The 23,222-nt window shown below is 38.7% G+C and overlaps 2 protein-coding genes across 3 annotated transcripts; both read left to right on the top strand.

The window, feature by feature from the left end:
• The first annotated feature begins 8,509 nt into the window (after window positions 1-8,509).
• Window positions 8,510-10,464, top strand: LOC108107166 (probable cytochrome P450 4d21). Its single transcript, XM_017214578.2, is given in 7 exon segments — window positions 8,510-8,625; window positions 8,627-8,717; window positions 8,834-9,220; window positions 9,278-9,347; window positions 9,405-9,477; window positions 9,479-9,602; window positions 9,659-10,464. Coding segments are annotated over 7 exon segments (1,533 nt in total). The 5' UTR covers window positions 8,510-8,553; the 3' UTR covers window positions 10,375-10,464.
• A 1,470-nt stretch (window positions 10,465-11,934) lies between these two features.
• LOC108107173 lies at window positions 11,935-22,754 on the top strand. Of its 2 annotated transcripts, XM_017214588.2 has the most exons (6): window positions 11,944-12,169; window positions 17,477-18,324; window positions 18,416-18,785; window positions 18,932-19,531; window positions 19,832-20,184; window positions 22,316-22,754. In XM_017214588.2, the coding sequence occupies exons 2-6, from the start codon at window positions 17,530-17,532 to the stop codon at window positions 22,535-22,537; spliced, it is 2,340 nt and encodes a 779-aa protein (XP_017070077.2). In that variant the 5' UTR covers window positions 11,944-12,169; window positions 17,477-17,529; the 3' UTR covers window positions 22,538-22,754. The 2 variants fall into 2 exon arrangements, with proteins under 2 accessions (XP_017070078.2, XP_017070077.2); XM_017214589.2 differs by lacking the exons at window positions 19,832-20,184; window positions 22,316-22,754 and adding an exon at window positions 19,593-19,683 and having other exon boundaries at window positions 11,935-12,169.
• The last annotated feature ends 468 nt before the right edge of the window (window positions 22,755-23,222 follow it).

Here is a 23,222-nt window from a genome sequence, read left to right as displayed (position 1 = left end):
CATGATTAAACATAGTTTTTATATGCTAATTAATTGATTTTCTTAGTTTCTTCAAATCTATCCCATAGTACAAGCTTTTGAGGGGCTACAAGTGGGGTCATAACTACCCAGAAAGACAGAGAGAGAGAGACAGTCATGCCCATGCAAATGTATTCATTAGTTACTGCCGGCGTCTGCCTCACAGTCTCACACATTCACACCGAGACACGCTTGAATTTATGCTAATCTGAATGCAAACACACTCCTCAGAGACCGCTGCTGCCCCCTCAACCACCCCCTTTAGGCTCCACTGATCCCCTAACTATATCTTGACTTTGACTTGGAGTAATCACCAGCAAGTCTCAAGACTCTGGCGACAATCGAGCTTGTTCAATTACGTGCTGCAGCTATGCACTGAAAGAAAAGTTTTATATTTATTTTAAACTAAAATCTTAAAAAATAACATTAGATAAATCTCCTCAAAATATCATTAGAAATAAAGTTGAAAGATGAATAAATTTCATTACTTCATAAAAGAACTTATTTCTTAAGTTTTTCCTCTTACAGATAAGTAGCTACCCTGCCTTTCTCTCAGTGCACTCTCGATTTGTGTCACTTGGAGCAGGATGCCGAGCCCCTCCTTCTCCTACTTCCCAACCGCTGTCCCGCCCGCCCGCTAGTACACTCGCATTTGTTTTGCATATGTTTTCATTAATCTTACTTAGAGCGATGGGAAGGGGAAAGTGGGTTACCTGATAGGCCTATTGGGATATGCAGGGGAGTTGCCCACCAACCTGATCGAAAGCCCAGGCTGCCGTCTGGCCGATTGTTTATGATGATATAAGGGTAATCATGGCCTGGGTGGCATGCGCCAAATTTGCCGCAAGGTTAAAGAGTTGAGTTGATTTGTGGACTGTGGGCGATCTGAAGTTTGGAGATTAAAGACCTGGGAGGAGTCGCCTGAAAGGTACAAACACAATAATTAATTATTATTGTTCATGGGGTGTATTAATTGTTTAAAATGTATTGAGGCTAAGTGATATCAGATGAGTGTAGGAGATTGTACATAATTAGTTAATAAAGAATAAGTTATGACAGAAATCAAAGTTAAGTAACTCAAAAAGATGCCCTGATTGTGTTTTTTTTTCAATAAAAAATCTTAAAAACCATTTTATTTAAGTAATTATAAACAATGCTTCTTAAATGCTAAGATAATAACTGTTAGGAAAACCCCAATCTCTAGTAGTCATCTTGGAAGCTATGACATCAAAGGTCCCCCACCTTACAAAAACCCACAACTGAATCTTCACCTTTCGGCGCTTCCCATAAGTAAAAAGCCAAAAACCAAATCAAGTCAGACCTCACCTTTAAATGCAAAATAGTTTATCACGCCCCCATCAATCAGGGCTAAATGTTAAAACCAAAAAAAAGAGAGACACAACGACGATGAAATCAATTCCACTTCTTGCATCTGTTTCTGAATGATTTCAATTGTTTGACTTTGTTTTTTGTGCTGTTTTTTTTTTTTTTGGTTTTTTTCTGGCGTCATCGCATTATCCAAATGCCATTTAAGTTTAACCTTTTGTGAGCCGGCTTTCAATTGAGGAGTAGCCCGAAGAGGAGGAGGAGGCGGTGGGCTATGCAAATTTCATGGCTACCGCAAACAGCGCTCATCATCATCGCCGCGGCTAAAATGCCGCCAATTCAAACAATTCAATGCTACCAAATAATGGCAGAGAAAGATGATTTTGGGTTTTCGATGAAAAAAAACCGCAAATTCATGATTTTTTCTTCCTTTGTTTGGGTGTCATTATTATCCCCCATTTAAAGTGAGCCAAACAGCCAAATACCTGACTATCTCAATGGGCATTGTATGCAAAACGAAATAGATAGCCAACAAAAGGGCCTTACTACCAATTTTGGTTACTTTAAGTTTTTCAAGGAGTGCCAAAAACCAAAAGCCAGAAACTAGAAACCCATTTTGCAGACCAATTTTGGAGGGCAATCATTTCAGGCTGGAAAGTTTGACATTCTTGCCTGGCGGCGGCATTCTTGTTAGGGGATTAGCATGATTTCGCCTGGATTACCATATAGCCAAGAAGGTGGCAAGCACTAAAATCCAAATACCAGTTACTAGCTAGTTTTGCGCAAGTCTCTTGACAGCAAAGACTACGTTTTTAAAGATTCCCGCGGCGCATCGCACCTGAAATTACAAATTTTTAATTGCCAAACAAAGCGCAGAAGCTGAAATAAAAAGGGGTCGACCAGGAGGACAGACGGACGTTGCTGATGGCAGGGGAGGAGACCGAAGTTAGGCACAGAGTCGGGGTATTGCCAAGAAGGCAGCGCTAAATTATAGTAGATACGACGAACTCATGTTGCAGGCAGCAAAAGGCATGTGGCACGTTGTGCAAATCGCTGACAAAATGTGAGCCCACTACGAACGGTGATCACAATTTGCGGTGGCAACGTGAGGTGATCAAAGATTACGAAGCTCACAGTTCAAGCCTTGATTTTATGGATTTTTCAAAACTTTATAGGTCTTTATTGTAAGGGAAACAGTTCATCAAGATAGGTTTTGCAACAAATTAGACTTAAACTCAAGATCTAGAGGGCGGTTTATTAATATGCCTATTGATTAATATTTAACAAGTTGCTCTATAAAATGAATACGACTTTGTAAAGTGTATTATTAGAATAAATATAGTACCTACTCATTTCGCAAACACACCTATAAATGATTAATATCATATTTTTACTACATTTTACTAGAATATTTTATAGGAAGCGCAACTTTTCTCTCATTTAGACTACAAAGTAAAATGCTAATACTGACGTAATAATCTAACGGTCAGCCTTGAGGCTAGTAAATGTAAATTCCTATAAAATCAGTCTAAAACTGGTCCGCAAACTTACACGTTCTATGGAATTCCTTAACTCATACTAAGTTCGTAAGTTCGTAAGTATTAAACTAAACTAAGACACGCTGTCACCTCTAATGCGAAATGCATTGAATGGGCGGGCAATTACTCAAAACTCGCATGGCTAAAATATTACGACAGCAAATGGCTTACTGAATCAAACGCAAATGAAAATAAGAGTCAGAGCCATCGACATTTGAATCGAGATCCGAAAACGATGGGGCACTTTCGCATGGGAAGCCTCTTGGGGCCCAGACATTAGATCTCGTGCAGTGGAGAGACCCCTCCAAGATGTTCGTGTTTAAGTTTTTTACTCTTCACTTTTGTTTTGTGTTTTTCTTAATTTTTTTGTGTAATTTTTCTCTGAATGCGGAAGTCAGGCCGCAGATAAATGTTTTCTTTGTCTAACAACTGTATTAGCCAGCATCCCCTGCCCCCTGTCCCCTGTCCACTGTCCCCTTCTCAATCTCAACACCCGCATCAAGTGATCAGCACTCCTGAAGCAATTACGACCGCCGCCCGCTGGCTTTACCTCGCCGTTGCTGTTTTATTAACATTTTTTTGTTTCTCGCTTTATTTAATAAAATCAAATCCAATCATAAATAAATTAAAACCCGTTTGACCACAAACATAAGCCAGGCCAACACATGAACTTATATTTTTACATGTAGAAAATCCCGATTGGCATGCTAGAAACGTGCAGGTTTTAATGCGAATCATTGGCTGAGTTGAGATTACACGGGGAAAATTTGGTAACTAAATTGGGGTTAAAAGAAGAGAAATATGGATTTGTTCTAATCATAATATTTAAGGCACTTAACTAAGTAAAATTTGAATAAAAATTAAAACAACATGACGTTGAAAAATGTTAAAAATGATGTCTTGAAAGAAGATAAAAACTAATTTGTTGCTTATAAACTTAAATATATCTTTTAATTATTAAAATTATTAAATTAAGTTTTTAAAACTTAAATCAGATTATACTATTTATACTTTACTATTTTATTTAGATTTTTTACTAGAATTTGTACTTACAACAAAGACTTAAAAGATAATCCCCTCCACCTAGCTTAGGTTTCTGATTTTATATAAATATTAAACTAACTTTTTACTTCCATTAAGAACTTCTGTTTAAGATTCTTGTCTTTTTTTTACTTGTGCATAAATATAAGCCACGGAATTGGTTTCAAAGTCCGGAGAGTTGAAGGCGGAACCTGAGGCGAGGACACTTAAGTGCGTTCCCCGCAACATTGTCGTGGGCCGTGGAGTGTCTCTGTCAGATGCGGATGATTGCCTGGCTTTAACTGGGCATAACATACCAAGGCTTATACACATAGATATAGATCGTTAGAGCTATGTTGTAGCTACAACTCTATACGCCGCCCTCCTCATCGACTGTTGTCAACTTTGGACATTACTCACTCGGTTGAACAGCCAGCGAATTCAATTGGACGCGAAATGCGGCAAAGTATTTATCAACACGACAGTGATACCCTGTAATTTGTAGGGAATTCGAATAGTTTTAATGGGTTAATGGGCTATCAAATTATAGGGCTTACCTGAGCTTGTAATAAGCAATAATAATTGTAAGGCCGTGGATTATTTTTTCACCGTCAGTGATAATCATTCATTAGTAGGGATTGTCAATGAATAAAGGGTTAATTTTTAAAGTATATAGTTGGTTTTAGTTTGTAATTAGCAATAAAAACTTAAGCTGTTGTGTGTTATGCTGAAAATTTATTAAATTTCAATTTAAAATTTTTCAAAATCTTCGTTTTTATTATTTTTTTTTTTCCTTTTTCATAATTTTTTTTTTTTTTTTTTACTATTTTCTCTTATTTGGCTCCAGATTGCGACGCTATAACCTACGAACGACTTAAAAAAAGACAATCAATCAAACACGGCCGCGAAAAGCTTTCCAAAAGGTAAAATACCGAGCACAAAAAACAAGAACTACGCGCTTTCAGCGACAGCTAGCGAAAATACCGCAAGACTTTTTTGACAACCTAATATATGAAAATTGAAGTCAATTTCTTTATGGCTCTCGTTAATATGACCAAAAATATTCGATTTTTTCAAAAGTTCCATTTAAATGGTTTTTTACTTTTACTTTTTACCAACAAATATTTACTTTTAATACAGGCCCATGTAGCATTTGCTTTTTGAACTAACGATAATTTTGATTTTGACATTTGGAATGTCAATGTGGCAGATTTTTAGTAGAAAGTTTGCGTTTTACGAACTGTTTAAATTTACGCTTGAAGAAAATTGGAAAATTTTGATATTTTTAAAACGATTTTAAAAACGCAAATCTTTCGCGGGCCACCCTTTAAAACTAACAGGTTTTTTCTATTTAAATAAAAACAGATTTTTAAGTATTTACTTTATTAATGTCCCAATTTTTCACTTACTTTTTCATAGCCCAAGTAGTTTGGTTTTGTTACATAAAGATTAAATATATTTTTAAGCTGAAACTACAACTTATTTAACTTAACGATCGAGGTTGTAAAAATTTTTAATGATTTTCCCACAAAATATTTTTTTTATTTATTTTCTATCTCCAACGGAAGCTTGAGGTAATCTGCTTTATTGAGTGGCCCCATCAAATCTTTCCATTACCATTTTCATTTTCGCAGCGGTTTCCACTTCCATTCCAGCTTGTCCTCTGGCCAGGGAAGTTGGTTAAGATTTTCCTGGGTCGGCTGCGTTTCGACCTCGTTGCAGTAGCCGCTTGACTTAGTTCGCTGTTATTTCTTGTTAGCTTGTTTTTTTGGAGTTCATGTTGCTCTTTTTCTGAGCCAGTATTTACAAGCATGTTTAAGCGTAATGGCTGACTTTTTTATATATGATTTTTCTTCACCTTTTTTTTGTATTATTTTTTGCAAAAAGTTTCTTGCTCTTGCCTCAATCAATTCAATGTTTTCTTCAGTTTCCCGCTCATTTGCATTAAACATAAATTCAATTTAACCCGAGACGCACGTCTTTGGGAAATTGTTTTTCTCTATTTTCACCACTTTGCATATCAGGTGACGCGATTTTGTGAATATATATCTCGATTTCGTCCTCGCTGCTCGAGTTATTTACACGCTTTTAATTCACTTTCAATTGCACAATTAATCAAGAGCTAGGTACACCTTGGAGCCTACTATTCACATTCATTCATAGCCCCCTAAAAAGCTATATAAACTTTTTAGTTTCCCTGTGCGTGTTTTTGGGCCGCTTGAAGTTCAACGGAGCGTATGAGCGATTTTCGAGTTGTCGAGCCTCTCTTTTCGTTGTGTGTTTGTTGAACTCTTTCTGTGTTAATTAAACACTTAAATTTGGCCGCGCTTTGTTAAAGCTGTCATAATACAGACTACAGACTATCCCCCTACACCACCCCCTTCAAATACAATTGCATTTTTTTCCGAATCTGTTCCGTTTTTCGTGTGCGCAAAATGATTGATTCGATTTCTCAGTGGCAGCCAACGCACAATGGGCAAAGCCAAGCTGGATTTATGGCCCTCTGATTCAGAGTGCATGAAATTTTTCATTACATGCAACGCGCGGGCTGACCTCGAAGGAGGAAATACTCTAATTAAGATTTTAATTTGGTTTTTAATATGGTAAATATTTTAAAATATTAATCTTTAACCCATTCTTTATTCTCTTTAAATATTACTTTGGGAATATCAAATGTAAGTTTATAAAACTATAAAATCTTTCTGTAAAGAGTTACCAACCTCTCATTATTGGAATGCTACCCCTCCTTTACTGCACAGCAAGGCAGTTCAAATATTTTCTGATTCCGAATCAAAGTCGAAGTCGGACTGGAGTCTGTGACTTTTAAGGTGGGTCGTCGTGAATAGCGGAAATTCCACATGCGATCGGCTTGCAAAACAAACAAACTCCAAGAGTCAACCACCGCCTCTTTTGCCATGGATACCCCGCGCCAAATGGAAATCAAAGGCGCATTGAAAATGAAAATGAAAATGCGAATACTAAAAATATCTCTCAGTTGCCTAGATGTTTGAGCAGCAGAGACACCCGAGCTTCTCGGTTGCAATAACATTGACATTTAGACTGCGAACCGAGACCTGGTCCGGGCCATTCATAATTGCACATTTGCCATAAAGAGCACAGCGAATCCGAAACCAAAACCCAAACTCACAGATGCCACAAAACAAATCCAAGTCGCGACACAGAAACTGTCACAACGAAAACGAAATTGAAATCGAACGCACCGAAAGTCCACAAATCCACTAACCTTGTGCCCCGTTTTGGGCCATAAAAAACTGCGTATCGATTGCATTGCAGGGAGAAAAAAAAACCGTTTAAAGGGAATTAACTTAAACTTTTTGCCAATGAATTTTTATAATCATCTTTTTAATAAGTTGAAAATATTTAAAAAAATAATAACGAAAACTTATGTATGTTTGAAGGTTTGAGAAGTAAAAATAATGAATATGATTTTCATTTTTAAAATTAAGAAATATTTATTTTGAAAGCTTAGAATATATATTAAGGGAACTTATCTTATCTTATTATATATTTTATTAGTTTTTAGTTAATTTAAAAATATTTTATTACTGAAACTTCTCTTGGGAGTAAGTCTTAAACTTTTTAAACTACATTTTATGTATTTTATTTATACAAATCAGAAGGCCAAGTTAATAATCTATTAACCCAATTTTGTTTGTATACAAGTCTTAACTCATACTTAATCATAATTTCCTGCAGTGTAGACTTTGTGCTCTTTCCATAGGAACAGCTATGGTCAACGGAGTCGTTCGGGCCAGGCCAATTATAGCGCACTTGTCTGCGGACATGAAGTGGTGGCCAAATAGCCATGGCTTCCATAAGCTGAGTGGGAGTGGGGCCAGGATTTGTTTTTTTATCTGCCACATGTGGATGCCGCAAAGTGCATTGATCAAAGCTTTATATTTCCTTTCTTTTTTGCTTTATTTTCCTTGCAACATGTCATAACGTCAAACAAATGCTGGGAAAACTTTGAATGACTTTTGATTTTCGATTCGCCAAGAAGGCTTATGGTTAAAGCTTACACGCTTATCATTAACTGATAAATAGGTTATTGTTAAGTAACCGTGTTGAGTAAGTCTACTTAATTAGTTTTTAGTACTATTTAAGTAGTCTATCAACGACATAGGAACCTATAATTAGTCGCTTGGGTTTGTAATTTGAATAACAACAATAATAGTTCCCACCCCATTAGATCAATTATTGGTGATTAGCATATTAATAGGTCAATGACTGCTAATAAGAGCATTGTCTGTCGTGAATGCACTCGGAAAAAATATGGAAAGTAACCTGTTTTTAAAGGAATATTTCTTATGTCTTGACTAAGCCAACCGTAAACTCTGTTAAAGTTTTTAAGACTTTAGATTTTCCTTTAATGGCTAAGCTTTTGAAATGAGATCATAATTCAAGAATTTTCTTATATTTTAGAAGATATTTTTCTAAGTGATTGACTTCTTTCAGCGGAATTACGGAATTAATCAGTTCGTAATTTCCTGACTAGCTTGTATTACGAAATCACGGAATATATTCCATAGCCTTTCTATAAAAATCCCCAGTAGGGCGAAGAAAGTCTTACTGTTAAGATCAACCTAATCGAGATCTACTACTGGTTTTACTAGAAAGAACTTTGTCAGAGATGTTGTTATTATTGATTACTGGAGCTCTGGTCATGCTACTCGTCTGGGATTACGGACGAAGGAGTCTGCGAACTGCACTTTTTCGAGAGATCCAAGATCTCGGGACCAGTTTCGATTCCTATATTGGGCAACGGTTTGCAGGCCTTGTTCTTCAGGCCAGAGAGTGAGTAGTGGAAGGGTATCCTGATCCTGACTTATAAATTTACTTCCTAAGTTCGATCTACTTAAGTTTTACCCTTTTTTTAAGACAAAGAACTTATCTGTTCTAATCCCTTTCAGATTACATACAAAAATTCGGCGACTATTTCAATAAATATGGTAAAACCTTTCGCCTGTGGGTCCTGGGAGAATGCCTAGTTTACACCACGGATCTCAAGTACTTCGAGGCCATTCTTAGCAGTGGCACCCTATTGAAAAAGGCTCATCTCTATCGATTCCTGGATGATTTCCTCGGCGATGGCATCCTTTTGAGCACGGGACACAAATGGACTTCACGACGAAAGGCTCTGGCCCCAGCATTTCATTTTAAGTGTCTGGAAAACTTTGTGGAAATCATGGACAGAAATAGTGGAATTATGGTGGAAAAGCTGAAGAAGGTGGCAGATGGCAAGACGTCCGTGGATCTTTTCAAGTATGTTTCTCTGGAGGCTCTTGATGTGATCACAGGTATGTTTTTATTTTTTTATATAATACATTTAAATTTAAATAGTTCTTATATTTCAGAGACTGCCATGGGTATCCAGGTGAATGCCCAAAGCGATCCGAACTGTCCCTACACTAAGGCTCTTAAGAGGTGGGTTTATCCTTAACTTGTAGAATATTCTTTTTTATAATCCATATCCTTTATCAGCGTGGTCTATATAGAATCCAATCGCCTAGCAAGTGTTTCTCAACGTTACGACTGGCTTTTCCCCATTGCCGCCCCCTTTCGTTTACCGCCGATTGCAAAGGGATATCCGCCTTATGCAGGACTTCACAGACAAGGTCATCCGGGAGAGACGAGCCATTCTAGAGCAGTCAAAGGCTGATGGCAGCTATCGTCCTATAAGTGAGTAAACCTATCATTATAATCCCATCCATGATATATAAGTTTATACCTTATAGTTATGGGAGATGAAGAGACTGGCAAGAAATCCAAGATGGCTTTACTGGACATCCTCCTACAAGCCACAGTAGATAATAAGCCGTTAACTAACAAGGATATTAGAGAGGAAGTCGATGTCTTTATCTTCGCTGGAGATGACACTACCACTAGTGGAGTGTCCCACGCCTTGCATGTCATCTCTAGGCATCCCAGAGTCCAGAAGTGCATCTACGAAGAACTAGTTTCTGTGCTGGGTCAGGATCCCGATGCCCCAGTGACCCAGGCCAAGTTACTGGAACTAAAGTATCTCGACTGTGTGGTCAAGGAGACAATGCGTTTGCATCCACCAGTTCCTATCTTAGGAAGATTCTTACCCAAAGACCTTCAAGTTGGGGATAAGGTCATTCCCGGCAATACCAGCATTTTACTCATGCCTTACTACGTCTACCGAGATCCGGAGTACTTCCCAGATCCTTTGACTTTCAAGCCGGAACGTTGGTTGAATGGTAAGGAGGCCTCAACTGTACCTTTCACTTATATTCCCTTCAGTTCGGGACCAAAGAACTGTGTTGGCCAGAAGTTTGCCAACCTCCAACTGAAGACGCTAATAAGTAAGGTTATACGGCATTACGAACTACTACCACTTGGCGAGGACTTAAAGCCAACTTACACATTTATTTTAAGTTCGTCTTCGGGAAATCATGTTGGCCTTATGCCTAGGAAAAAGGTTAACTGAAAGGAAAATAATTAATAAGGTTAATTGAGAAGTCTGCTCGTTTTTATAAACGTTTTTCATATTAAACTATAAACATATATATATACTATAGACCAGGGCTGCTCAATGCCTATGCTTTGAGTGCTCATTTGTTTTTGTAAATCCTCGCTGCCCCTGGCTTGCTCTCTCATAAGCTTTGAGCGCTCGCTGCGGTATTCCACCAACAATTTTTCGTTTTCCTCTTTCCGACTTATTCCGTCGCCAAAGTCAATATATTTTGTTCTTGCTTCTTCCTTGATCATCCTCGAACTCCTTGCTTTGGAATAGCAAGCAATTTTTTGCTTTCCTCTTTCCGCTCATTACGTAGGTAACTGTTCTTCTGTCACTGTTCTTCCATCATCCTCGAATACTTACACTGGAATTCATTCCTTATTACTTCTGTTTGCACTTTGGAGTTTCTTTCGCATTTGGCGAGTCAGTAAAATGAGGGATGAATTGCTTAACAAGAAGAAGTGTTTTATTTCTCTCAGTGCACAGCTGCAAACCAACACAAAAGCGTCACTAAATATGTTCAAGTTTTGCTGTATTTGTATCAGTAAATTCTCTGCCGTATGACGAGCAGCCCTGTGTTAAAGACTTAAAAAGACCAAGCAAATCATTTTCCTTTAGTTTTGAATCAAATTTGTTTGAAATTTGGCGAGCTTGGTCGGGGTCAAATAGATTTGAAGTTGTTTTTGAGGCAAGGTTGTAATTTTAAGCAATTTATCTTTTATATTAACACCAAGTCTTAAATTATTTTAATAAGTTGTGGGGGTAATTTGCATGCAATTATAATCGCCGTTTTTAAGCTATTAAAATAAATTTTTTTTAAATTTTTAACACCCCAAGAGAACCACTAAAATTAATTTTCATCTTAAAGCCTTAGTTATTAATTTTTCAATTAAAAATAATTGCATATATGTCAATAAATCTCTAGCTTAGTGATTAAAATTCATTACACAATAAATAAAGTCTTTATAATTACATTTAAATTAATGTTTGTTTTATGTTTTTCTAACATAATGACATGCAATTTTCCAACTTCATCCTGTTAAATTATGCTCGAGAGGCTCTACCTTCTTTGGCATTCCATGACTCATCTGCTGCTTCCACTTAACCCACTTGGCAGTCGAAGTCGTCACCCACATATGTACGCTGCATTTCCATAAGCCAATTGCAGAAACCTCAACCCAAAGCCAAAGCCAGAAGAAAAAATGGGAAAAACTGACAACCAGCAATGACAGTTTTTTTTTGGTTTTTGTCACAACTCCAACATTAAAACATTCTTTACAGCCCATGGGCACGCTTCATTCCGCACACATACGACCGCATAAAAGTCAGCCAAAACGATCCCATCATAACTTAAACGTCACGTTGAGCCAAGAGCCATTAAAGTATTGGCTCCAAAAAAATAAATACAAGAAAAAATCACAGGCGACACAGTGAACCAATGACTTCAAACGATCGAAGGAAAAACCTAAAAGAGCTAAAAACTGCAATTTAAGAGTGTGCATGACGAGTTTTAAGAGAGTTTGCCGGCGATTTGAGACCCGATCCGTGGTTTGAGCTCGAAAGCGAAATCAAATCGAAACCGAAAGCCAAGCCGAGTTGAGGTGAGCTTCGTGTTGGACTCTTTCAGAAGAATACCAAAGAGAAGCTTTGGCTTTTTTGGCTTCTTCAGCCGAGGTTGTGTCTTTCAGTCGGTTTTTTGGCAGCCGATCGCGCGGATGCGGCTTAGAAAAAAGCGGGTTCAATAAATCTTCAAAAAGTGTTAAAAGTGAGTTTTACTTTTCTAGTTGAAAAAAAGGCTAAAAACGTTTAAGTTTTTATGTGGTTGATTGAGTGATGTGTGTATGGGCAATCTTAAGAATTGACAAAACTTCAAAAACTTGCAAAAGTTGGAAAAACGGGGAAAACAAAGAAGCCTCCCACAATTATTAGCATTCCAAAGCAAAAAAAATGCTCGACAAATGCTTGCCAAACGAAATTTTTATGCAAATTAAGACGCTGGTAATTACAGTGTAACAAGCTGAAATTGCCATGTGCAAACCGAAGCCAAAGTCAGTCTAATTAATTTTGAAGTTTGCACTTTTAATTAAAGCAGAAAAAAAAAAAATAAAGTTGAAATCAACATTGATTAACATAACATGAATGTCGAGCACTCACTCACATTCGCCTAACAACAATATGAAGTAATAATAATAAATTGTTGTAGAATCCCGACCGCAAAGTGAATCCAAAAAGCGTGGAAAAGTGACAAAAGTGCGGTTCTCGTGTGAGCTACAACGATCATCATCACGTTATTGAATGGGTGTTTTCTGGTGTGAAATACAAATCTGAAAATCTGAAAATCTGGTAGCTGCATTAATTACAAATTTATTCAAATAAGCAAACAGGTGGAACGTACACAAAGTGCAAACAAGAATTCAACGTCTGGCGTCTGATGACTGGGCAGGCTGTTGAGATCTCTTGTATAAACTGATTGATGGAATAATTGCTCTGATGACAAGCAGATTTAGTACACAGTTTTAACTACAGTTGATGTAACTAAGTAGAGAAACATAAAACCAAATCTGATCTGTGGATGTGCGTAAATCTCAATGAGGTATTAGACGATAAAACGAGTAACAGAGTTTTTCTTTTTCAAGATCTTCTTGATCTTCTTTCGAGGTGCTAAAAGTGGTTGGCAGGCAAACGGTTTCTGAGATCATTCTCCAGCTGAGTGATTATAAGAGCTTAGAAGATTAATACTATGTTGGTGGAATAACCTTTCTAAGATTATTTCAATGCTAACAAATTATCATAAAGCTGCTGGCAGAAGATTTCTGACATCATTTTAGCGCCTTCTGATCATTAGAAGTGGAAAGGTGATTATGATTTAGCTGGAAGGTGTTTTCGAAAGGAAAGCTTACAAATTCCAAGCAGAATAGAGTCTCTTAATTAGTCATTGAGCTTAACTCCTCAATCAATATAAAAAATAAACGTAAAAAGTAGTAATAATATTTAAAATAACACTCGATATTTTGCAAGATGATTTCCAAACATAACAATTACATGAATTCCAAGGATAATGATCACTATTCTGCTTAATTATACCCCATAAAACACTCTTGTATCAGACGTTAACTTAATAAATATCATGATCATGATCAATCAGTGGCAGTAAATAAATTGAAAGAGAATTCGCGAAACCATGACTGATCAGTTTTCGCGATCGCCCAACAAAAGGAACCCAAAGAATGTACCACAATGCGAAAAGTAATTAAAGTTATGGTTATGCGGTAATAAGCAGCCAGTTGAAAGAACAAGAGATTGCCATTGTACTTATAAATAAATGCATAGATCAAAAGTCAATTAAACCGACAGACGTGCCTCTATCCACCCACGATCTGTTTAAAATGTCAACAATGATCGATGGCTTAATCGGACAGAATCGTTGGAATCCATCGACTTGCCATCTAATAATCAGCCCAGTCCACCTCGACCCAAACACGATCGACCAACCATCGTTTTGGTTGTCATAACTCTCTCTAACTATTAGCTCCTCTTGATCTTCTGTAAGCCAAATGTGAGTCAGAATGCGAACTGGAAAAAACTGTAGCAAGTTGTGTGTATGCTCATGTAAGGCCATAATCGCTATGTTTAACTGCCATAATCCACCCGCTAACTGCAGGCAGCTGGCCTCAGCTACAAATATATAGATTCAGATTCAGATTCAGGTCCCGACTTACAATCGCACTTGGACTGGTCAGACAGAGGCTCTCTGGCTCACCTCGCATGGCACGTACTTCAGTCGAGGCAAAATAAAATCGAAAAGCATAAACAATTTATTTGTACAAAATAACTTTGAACTGTGCGGTTGCAGTTGCAGTTGCATTTGCTATTTGCTGTTTTGCTGCTGCAGAGCAGCTTCGAGTCACAAAATGACTTAACTTATAAGCTGGCATTTTGCAGTGGATGCTGCAATGTTTCAATGCAATTTACCTGGCCAGGAATGCAAGGTATGCACTTGGAAAAAGCTGGTTTTCTAATCAAAAATGTTGTTAAATTATCATATATAGAATCATAATTCTTTTAGAAGTTACTTAATTTTAAAGGTAGTTAAACTTTATAACATCAATAAAGTTTTCTGATGTTTTGAGATACTTAACTTCTTCAGAAAAGATCTATCACATTCAGCATACTCTTTTCCCAGTGCACTCTAAGCTAGTTTCATTCTCGTTCGACGTGTGAAATGGCCAACATCAGAGCCATTCAAACTTAACAAAACTATGTGGTGTTAGGCAAGCCATAAAGTACATGTTCGACCGATTGAAGATTGCACTACCTGGTGGGAGAGAGAGGTGCCTAGAGCACCTCCAGCACAGTGCTGGGCCATTGAGGCATGCCATTGCCCAAAGGTGTTCTAATGGCTGGCCAAAACCAGCGATTGAACAATGCCTGGAAGTGCCTTTCAGACCAAGATACAGACGCTCAGATATCGAATGCAGTAGTACAGTTACTAATTAGAGACAGGTTGCCAAAGATCTAGATAAGGTGCGTGACTGAGAGTGTGATTGAGAGGAGATCTTGGATCTTCGACTAACCACCAAAAATGGCCACTTTGTACTTCGATTACCTCATTTCCCACGCAACTTGACATGCTCATGGGTCGTTAACTATGTAGAGAAGAAAAAACCTTAAGTTTCCTACTCCACATTCACCGCAGACATTTAAGATCGTGGTTACCCCACCCATCGCTGTCGGAGTCTCGACCCTAAGGCAAGGTTCTTCACATCGCTCCGTCAATTGCTGTTATGACCTTTCTGTCGATTGCTCACTTGGCTAGCATTTTCCGCCGTTCAACTGACCTTAGCCAAATCTTTAAAGCCGCCAGCCAGAGTCTTAATAACCTGGCAAAAATGAAAAACAACAAAATGAGTAACAGATTTCGCACACCTGAGAGGAGTTGAAGAGGCGAGAGTTGAGTGCCGGACTGCAGCTCATTAATCGAGCAACGAACGGCAGAGCAGATGTTGATGTACTGCAAAAAATACTACCAAAAAATTGCTAAATTTGGTCAAATAAATATAATTACCAAATTGGTAGAAGAACATAGATTTTATTTTTTATAAATTATACGTTAGATTCTATGTGTCTATTAAGAAAGATCAAAGATACTTTTTTTATAACCAAACTTGTTTTAGACTCTTATAAGCCAAAATCAATCATAATTAAAAATGTAATATTTATGAGCTGCCAGTAAAGAAACAAAATCAAAAGCAATACTTCGATCTTATATTTTTCTCTGAGCTTCAGTCTCCGCCTCTTGAGCTTCCCCACAAGAAGCCGAGACACTTGAGGTAGCAGCATGGAAACTGGGCAGCTTGGCTGCTTGCAACTTGGCAATAAACAGGCGGCAGTCAGGCATTCAGGCAGCAACGAAAACAAAAGTGAAAAGGTCACTAGCACCAGTTGGGCAGCAAGAGGAGCAAATCCCGACTCGTAATGTCTGAACCAAAACCATAAGATATATATATATGTATCTTTGTATCTTTGTATCTTTGTATTTTTGTATCTTTGTAAAAACACTTCAGCACTCGACACTCAGCCAACTGTGGCCGCCAAGCTCAAGCGCCTTCTGATCATCGCACTCGTAATGCCAATCCAGGGGAAAAGGGTATAAAGTCGTAGTTACACGAATGCATAACACCGAGTGACGGCTTAAGTAACTCGGTTTGGGATTTCGTGAACCTAACAATTTGTTAAGGAAATGCTCTGCTTTGGAGTTTTACAAAAAAAAAGGATCTTAGATATATTAGAAATGTTAGTTAAAAAATCTTATAAAATTAAGCTGCATTTTCTTAGTTAAATTTAAAGCTTTAAAATGTTGGAAAAAGTTCTGTAAACTCAACATTCTCAGCCTAAAAGATCAATAATGAACTTAGAAAGGACTTAATTTGGCAAAATGAGAAACAATCAGGAAAGGATTAGGTTAAAAAATGATTACAATGATTACATTAAAGTCAATAAATCTCTTATTGTAGAAGAATATATATGATCAAGCTATATCTCTATGTAACTTTATCAATAAATCTGCCTTAAGTTGAGATCTGAGCCTCTAAACTAAGAGATTTGCATAATTCTCTGCAATCTGAGAATAAATCTGTGAAATATTTTCCCAATCTATTGCTCATAAAAAAGGAATCTTACTCCATAGCCTTAACCATTTTATTTGACATTTTTTTATATGCAATTTCCAGCTTCCCATTTATAATAACCGCTCCCAGGGCATCTATTCTTCGTGTCCGTTGGATTCGCCAGATTATTTCCAACTATTATTGCCGTTGTTTCGCTTGTTTCGCCTGCTCTTCGTTTTTCCGGCTAACAAGTTTTCCGCTGGCTTTGTGTGTAAGCTGCAACTTGCTGCAGAGTTACTGCAGCAGAAGCAGCAACTAGCCGGCTGGCGGCGATCTCTTGCCCAATGCAATTCGCATTTCAATTTTTCTAAACTATTGGCCAATACTTTTGGGGCTTCTCGTGTGCATAGATCGTATAAGTCTACGACCATAAGATTATTTATCACTGTTGGGGGGTCTTGGGAAAATCCAAACAGCCGCTTCTTCTTATCCATGTGATGGGTTTTTGTGGTTTTTCTTTCAGTGGAATTAATGAAGCTTAATTGAGGCAACCGTTTGAAGATCGGCAATCTCTCAGGTTGGGTGACAACTTTCCACAAATTGTGGAAATGCCGAAATGCATATCGCCAAGGCACTTTCATTTTCATCTGCAATTCGATTGCCTTTCGCAAATCTGTATTTGCCAGGAGAGCGGATCAGAGCCCTAATCTGCTGAAGAGCCTCAGCAATCGGTTTGATAAATGCAATTGCCAGCGGGTTATGTAAGGATGGCATAGGCTAAAGGGGCACTGAGAGAAAGGGGGAGTAATACTGATACGTTTTAGCTTGTAAAATGAAAAAATTATATTTCAAATATCCATTTTTTTAGTACTTAAATAATGATATCAGCTGATTGATATCATAACCATATGATATTCATATTTCATAATCTTAAATATTATTGATTTTCATTATTATTTGTGCAGCTTCTGGCAATTGACATTTGAAGGGGCCATTCGAAAGGTGAGCTCAGGTAATAATGGCCGAACAGAAGCAGCTGGAAATAATTGCAAATGAGACATCATCAGTCACCGGATTGAGACGTCAGCCCACCAAATATCCCCATGGCCTCAACATCACGGTCCAGACCATCGACGATGATAGTTTGGTCTCTGTGAAAGATCCCAGCGACTACTCCCGCACCACAGGCGAATCGTGCTGGAGTGAGACACAGAAATACCATATTGGAATGCTGGGCAGTCCCGAGACTCTGGCTGAACTTCAAGTTCGACGCTATAAGTACCCATTGACGGCCAATTACTATTTGAATGGCAAATTGGATAATTTGGAGAAGCCAACACCCTGGATGATGTTGGGCTATGCTCGACGCGCCTGCAGGTGGAAATATCTAAGGTGGCCCATTATTTTCGTGGCCAGTGTCTTGCTTTTCTTCGGACTGATCACCTACTGTCTGTGGCTGCACGATGTCAGTGTGGCTAGAGCCAAGTTCCTTCAGCGTCGCTATGAAGCCACTCTGACATCCACGAGTTCGAATAGCAATGAGGTTTGGGATGAGGAAACCACCAGCACCACCGAACGTGAGCCCCAGGAAACCACACGACTCAGAGCGATGGCTGATGATGGGGATAGCACAGAGTTGCCTGAAATATCATTTGCTGAGGATGGTGATTCGGAGGATGGGGACGAAGATGGCGATGCCGACTATGATGACACCTTGCTGCCAGCGGATAGCATCAGATTCACCTCAGGGCATCAGAATAGCTTCGGGGTACCCATCGAGCAGGACAAGCGAATGTTGCAGTTGCTCAAAGACGTGAGTTAGGATTAGCTTGCTTAATGTTACCCAATCCAACCTCTCTGCCATCTGCTTACCCTCTGTCACCATATTATCACTTTTCCTGCAGTTACTGCCCAAACCCCAGGCGACTCCTGCTGGCAACGAGCATCCTTTGACCCGTGTGTCCCCTACCCTGCCGCCTCCCTCGTCGGCCAGTGGGCGGCCAACACAAGCAATGACCTTGACCACCCCCTCGACGACAAACAGTGGCTGCCAGTCGACCATGCTGCCGATGTGCCAGGGTGTGCTCGACTATGATCTGACCTACAATCGTGAGGGAGCTGCTCCGCGGGATGCGGTCTCAATGGCTGCCTACGAGCAGCTCATCCGGTCCAACTGCTCGGCGAGGGCGGCTGAATTTGTTTGTGGGGCTCTGGAACCAGAGTGTCGACCCTTGCATATTGGACAACTGCCGCCATGTCGGCGCATCTGCAAGGGTAAGTCAGGGGATAAGTCATGGAAAATGATTTAATTTTTTAAAGTTCGTGAAAAATTTGATTAGATTAGAAGTTGAAGTGCTTGAGAACTTTATTTCCTTTTCGAGTTTCACGTTTAAAAGACATTTTTGCTTTCGATTTGATAGCCATTCTAGAGGCCTGTTCCGTAGTGATTGCCAACTCGGATGTCCTGAGTGAGCTCTTCGACTGCAACCTCTATCCCGATGCCCATGAGAGTCACAAATGCGAGGATTCCACTAGGAGGCGGGATCATTGCTATGGAAATGAGTTCCAGTGCCATGATGGGAGTTGCATTCCCCAAAACTGGCAGTGTGACAAGATCAAGGATTGCCTGGGTGGCGAGGATGAGGATGAGCAATGTTTGATTTGCGAACAGGACGAGTTCCGTTGCCGTTCGAATGAGAAATGTATACCAGAAAAGTTGAGATGTGATCAAAACTTCGATTGCTTCGATGGCAGTGATGAGGATGATTGCGATGAGTACGGATCGGGAGACTTGGGTCCTTTCGATGAGGCCGAACTGAATGCCTTTCCAAGGGTCTTTTCATATGCCAGTTTCTTGTCGCCAAACGAGACGAATGATAAGCTATATACCTATATAACGGCGACGACAGACGAGGATGCGGGCACGGAGACCAAATTCCAGATTCACAAGGTGGCTGCTCCAGCTCCACCACCGGTTAATACTAGTGCAGAGGAACCAGCTGGTGGATCAAAAGGATTTGGTAAGTGAAAAGTATCTAAATATTGTATCTAAACTTATGGCTGGACCTTTTGTCATTGTAGGTTCTAATGTTTAAGAATAGTTTATAATAGTTTTTAGGTTTCCTAAATGTGTGGCAAAATGTTTATAAATTGTAAAATATTTTAACCTTTCAGGATTGTATTTATCCTTTATTTTAGAACTTATAATATATTCCTAATAATAAGCCTAACTTTTTGTTTATAAAATGAATTTTCTCTTAAAAACTTCATCTTAGGTTAAACCTTTCTATAAATCATAATTTATCCAATTTAATTCTCAGTGAACTTTCGTGACAGCAAAGAGATTATGATGACCAGCGATTCGGAGAACAAGTTCAAATATTCCCAGAGAGCGAATCGCACTTCTGTGAAGTTTAGCACGTCCGCGCCCACAACTCCGGCGGCCAGAACGGCAAGTGCGATTCCCAGTTCGGCCTTGGCTCAGCAGCGTGAAAGGGACAGGGCCATAAGTACTACTAGCACCACTAGTGCCCCTTCAACCACAACCACATTTGACCCACCCACAACTATGCCTGAGCTCTATGAAGTGGTCACCACGCCAGGTGGCTGTCGCCCCCATGAACTTCGCTGCGTGAGTGGCAAGTGCATTACAGTCAGTCAATTGTGCGATAAGGTAAGGAAAGTTCTAAGTTCTTAATTTTAGAAATAAGATTAGAAGATAAGATGTTTAAAACTTATGCTTGAAATGTATATCTTTCGTTTGAGATATTGCATTTTAAATTTCGTTACGTATTTCTCGAGATTTTAAGGAATAAATTTAAGGAAGATGTACGCAGGCGTTGAGCAGCCTTGCAAGGGTCCAAGGCCTTGGACTAAACCAACTTGGCTACTAACTTAATAGAATTAGAAGCGCTTCCTAAATAAAAATAATAATTTCAAAAAAACCCCAATATACCCTTTTACTTTTCGTTTAATGGGTATTACCTGAGTTGCTGATAATATTTAATAAAATTAAAGTTCCACTGTGGGGTCTCGGAAAGTAGCCCCATTACAGCACACTGTGTAACCAGCTTCCTTTTTAGTATTAAAAGTGAGTCCTGAAGGACAACTAACTTCAGAGCAAAAGCCGTGATCCCTCTTGTTGGGTATTTCATATCTATTGTTGTAGGTCAGGAAGACCAAGCTCTGAGTGCCAGTTCCGTCCGCCTTCGTTCTGGTTATTTTTTTGTAAGTCCATGCGGGGACTGGATTCTTTGCGCCTTCGATAAGATAGGCTAACTTATCCACGCCACCTCGTTTTAGTTTCAGAACACCAAAAGCTCCAGTTCTAACAATTAATCCATGGTCATCCATCGGGAGACTTTGCACCCACCTCTCTATTACATTCCAATTTCCTCCATTAATGCTGGCGAACTGGGGCACCACGTTTACCAGCTTATACGTTGAGATTAGTTGATCTTCGAAGAGAAAGTCTGAGGAGGCGGTCAGGTGTCCACGATTAATAACCTCAGCTCCTTTGGCTATATAGGTTTGTCCTTCTGTAAAGATTTTTTTAAATCTTAAGTATATTTCGCCCTTGAAAAAGGATTTTGCATTAAAGGGCGTCATAACTGGATATGGAGAGAACAATTTATCCAACGGACGTGGAAGATCTATAAAAATAATATGACATTAAAAACTATTTTGATTTTCCGTCTTCTTTTTACAACTCACTTATTTTCTTTGGGTATATCCTGGCCTGTGAGTAACGAGCCCTTAAGTTCTTAGTATCGTAGCACACGTCATACAAAGTCAGGAATTTTCCATCGATCTTATGTCCAATGGAATACATAGTTTCCTTACAATCAGCATAGACGGTTTTAACGCCTTTATATAGCTCAACAGTGCTTTCAGGAGGTTCTGTTTTGCAACGAAGGGGCATCGCAGGATCAAATAATTTCTTTTGCCATTGCTTGTGCAGGTTGTTGGGTTTCCTTTCCACCACAATGCATAGTTAGGGTTAAATTCTGTTGTTACCACCGATGATAGTTGTAGTTGAAGATTACCCTCGCCATCCTGATAGGTGAAAATCCCATTGGAGCCAGAAACGTCTCTGAACGAGAATTGGCAATGTCCTCTTACTTGGCTCGCTGTTTGTTTAAAATACCTAAATGATTAATTTGTACTCCATTTATTAGTTTTTCTATATTTACCAAGAAGTGTGGTCAGTAAAAGTAGATAGACTTTCCCCATCATCCTTTCCTTTAGCACTGAGCAATATGGCTTGCTTTAACCTTAATTTATACTCTAAAGATAAGGTTTATTTCTTTTAAGCCATCTCGACGTATGGACACCCTTTATGGGTCTGTTCTTATAATTTTACTATATTCTTTAATCCAGAGTACAACGATCTGCGTATTCCTATTGTTTTTTTTGTTTATCCAACTCGACATATGCGCAATCTTTCTTAGAATTTTGCTATATTCTGTGCGTTTCTGCATAGCAGTGAATGTTTTTTTTTTGGGTTTTTCACAATATTTTTCTTATCAAAAAAATTCTTAGAAAAACAGCTTGCTTGCAATTTTATAAGTTTAAAGACAATCGGTTCCGAGAAGGATTGTTGGGTTGTCCGTGATAAGGTTAATAATGAGTAATAAGTAATCTGAAATAATTTTAAAACAAGAACTTATGATCTTTATGATCAATCTGAGATTTGTTATTTCTGAGATAAAAATACGGGAGGACATAAGGACCAACGGAAGGTCACTTGAATTTGGCTAACTTGTCTTGGTTTCAATCCTGATCATAAATTTCTTTTCCTCCAGCAAATTGATTGCCCCGATGCTGCCGACGAAATAATGTGCGTTTATCGGGAACGTCCTATTGGGAGGCGGCCACTTTTTACCATCCCGACCACGGATCCACCCTCAACATCATCATCAGCACCACCAGAAACAAGTACTATGACGACCACCACTTATCCGGTGACTAGTACAAAGCGTTCGCCGAGGACCACGCCCAACCGAAGTCGAAAGCCCAAGTCTTAGAGTGATGTATCTTGTATCTAATGTTTATTTATATCTCTATTACTTCCCCCATCATCTATGTATTTTCTATCGCTCGCTATATGTATGATAAATCTATGATATCTGTAAATCTTTGCTAGTGGCTAAGTTGATTAGTGTTTAGAGTTGTTTGACTATTTTTATGTGCGTGAAATTGTATTTTTAGCAATGAATAAAGTATAAGATGTGAGTAATCTTAGAGATTTGCCTCAAAATCGGGTAAGTTTGGTTTACTGTTCCCCTTTAGCTATCAATCTTGTCAATCTCCTCACTGACTAACCTTGTCAGGAGCATAAAAACAATCCAGAAAACATATTCTCTCCTTTTGTTTTGTACTTTCGAAAGCCATAAACATATATGGACAATGAGCTAACGAAATTCAAATGAAATCGATACAATTAAAATCGGGACATTATTGCATAACAATAACAACAACAGAGCAACCTTGGTTTTTGGTCACTCGACGGCCCACGCATTCAAAAGACCAAGACCATTTGGTTTGGGCAATTCAATTAACCAGTCCATTGTTATCGATTCGGTGGTGCAGGGAATGCCAGGGAGTCCATTATCTATGCCAGTGTGTGCCCAGCTGACTGCAGTACACTGGGAGAAAGTGGTAGATACCATTGATATGTTATGGGATATAAGTATTTAGAAGAAGGTCTGA

This window comes from Drosophila eugracilis, unplaced genomic scaffold (assembly GCF_018153835.1).
Source record: "Drosophila eugracilis isolate 14026-0451.02 unplaced genomic scaffold, ASM1815383v1 contig_1197, whole genome shotgun sequence".
Taxonomy (NCBI): Eukaryota; Metazoa; Arthropoda; class Insecta; order Diptera; family Drosophilidae; genus Drosophila; species Drosophila eugracilis.
This window is presented reverse-complemented; position numbering and strand designations above follow the sequence as displayed.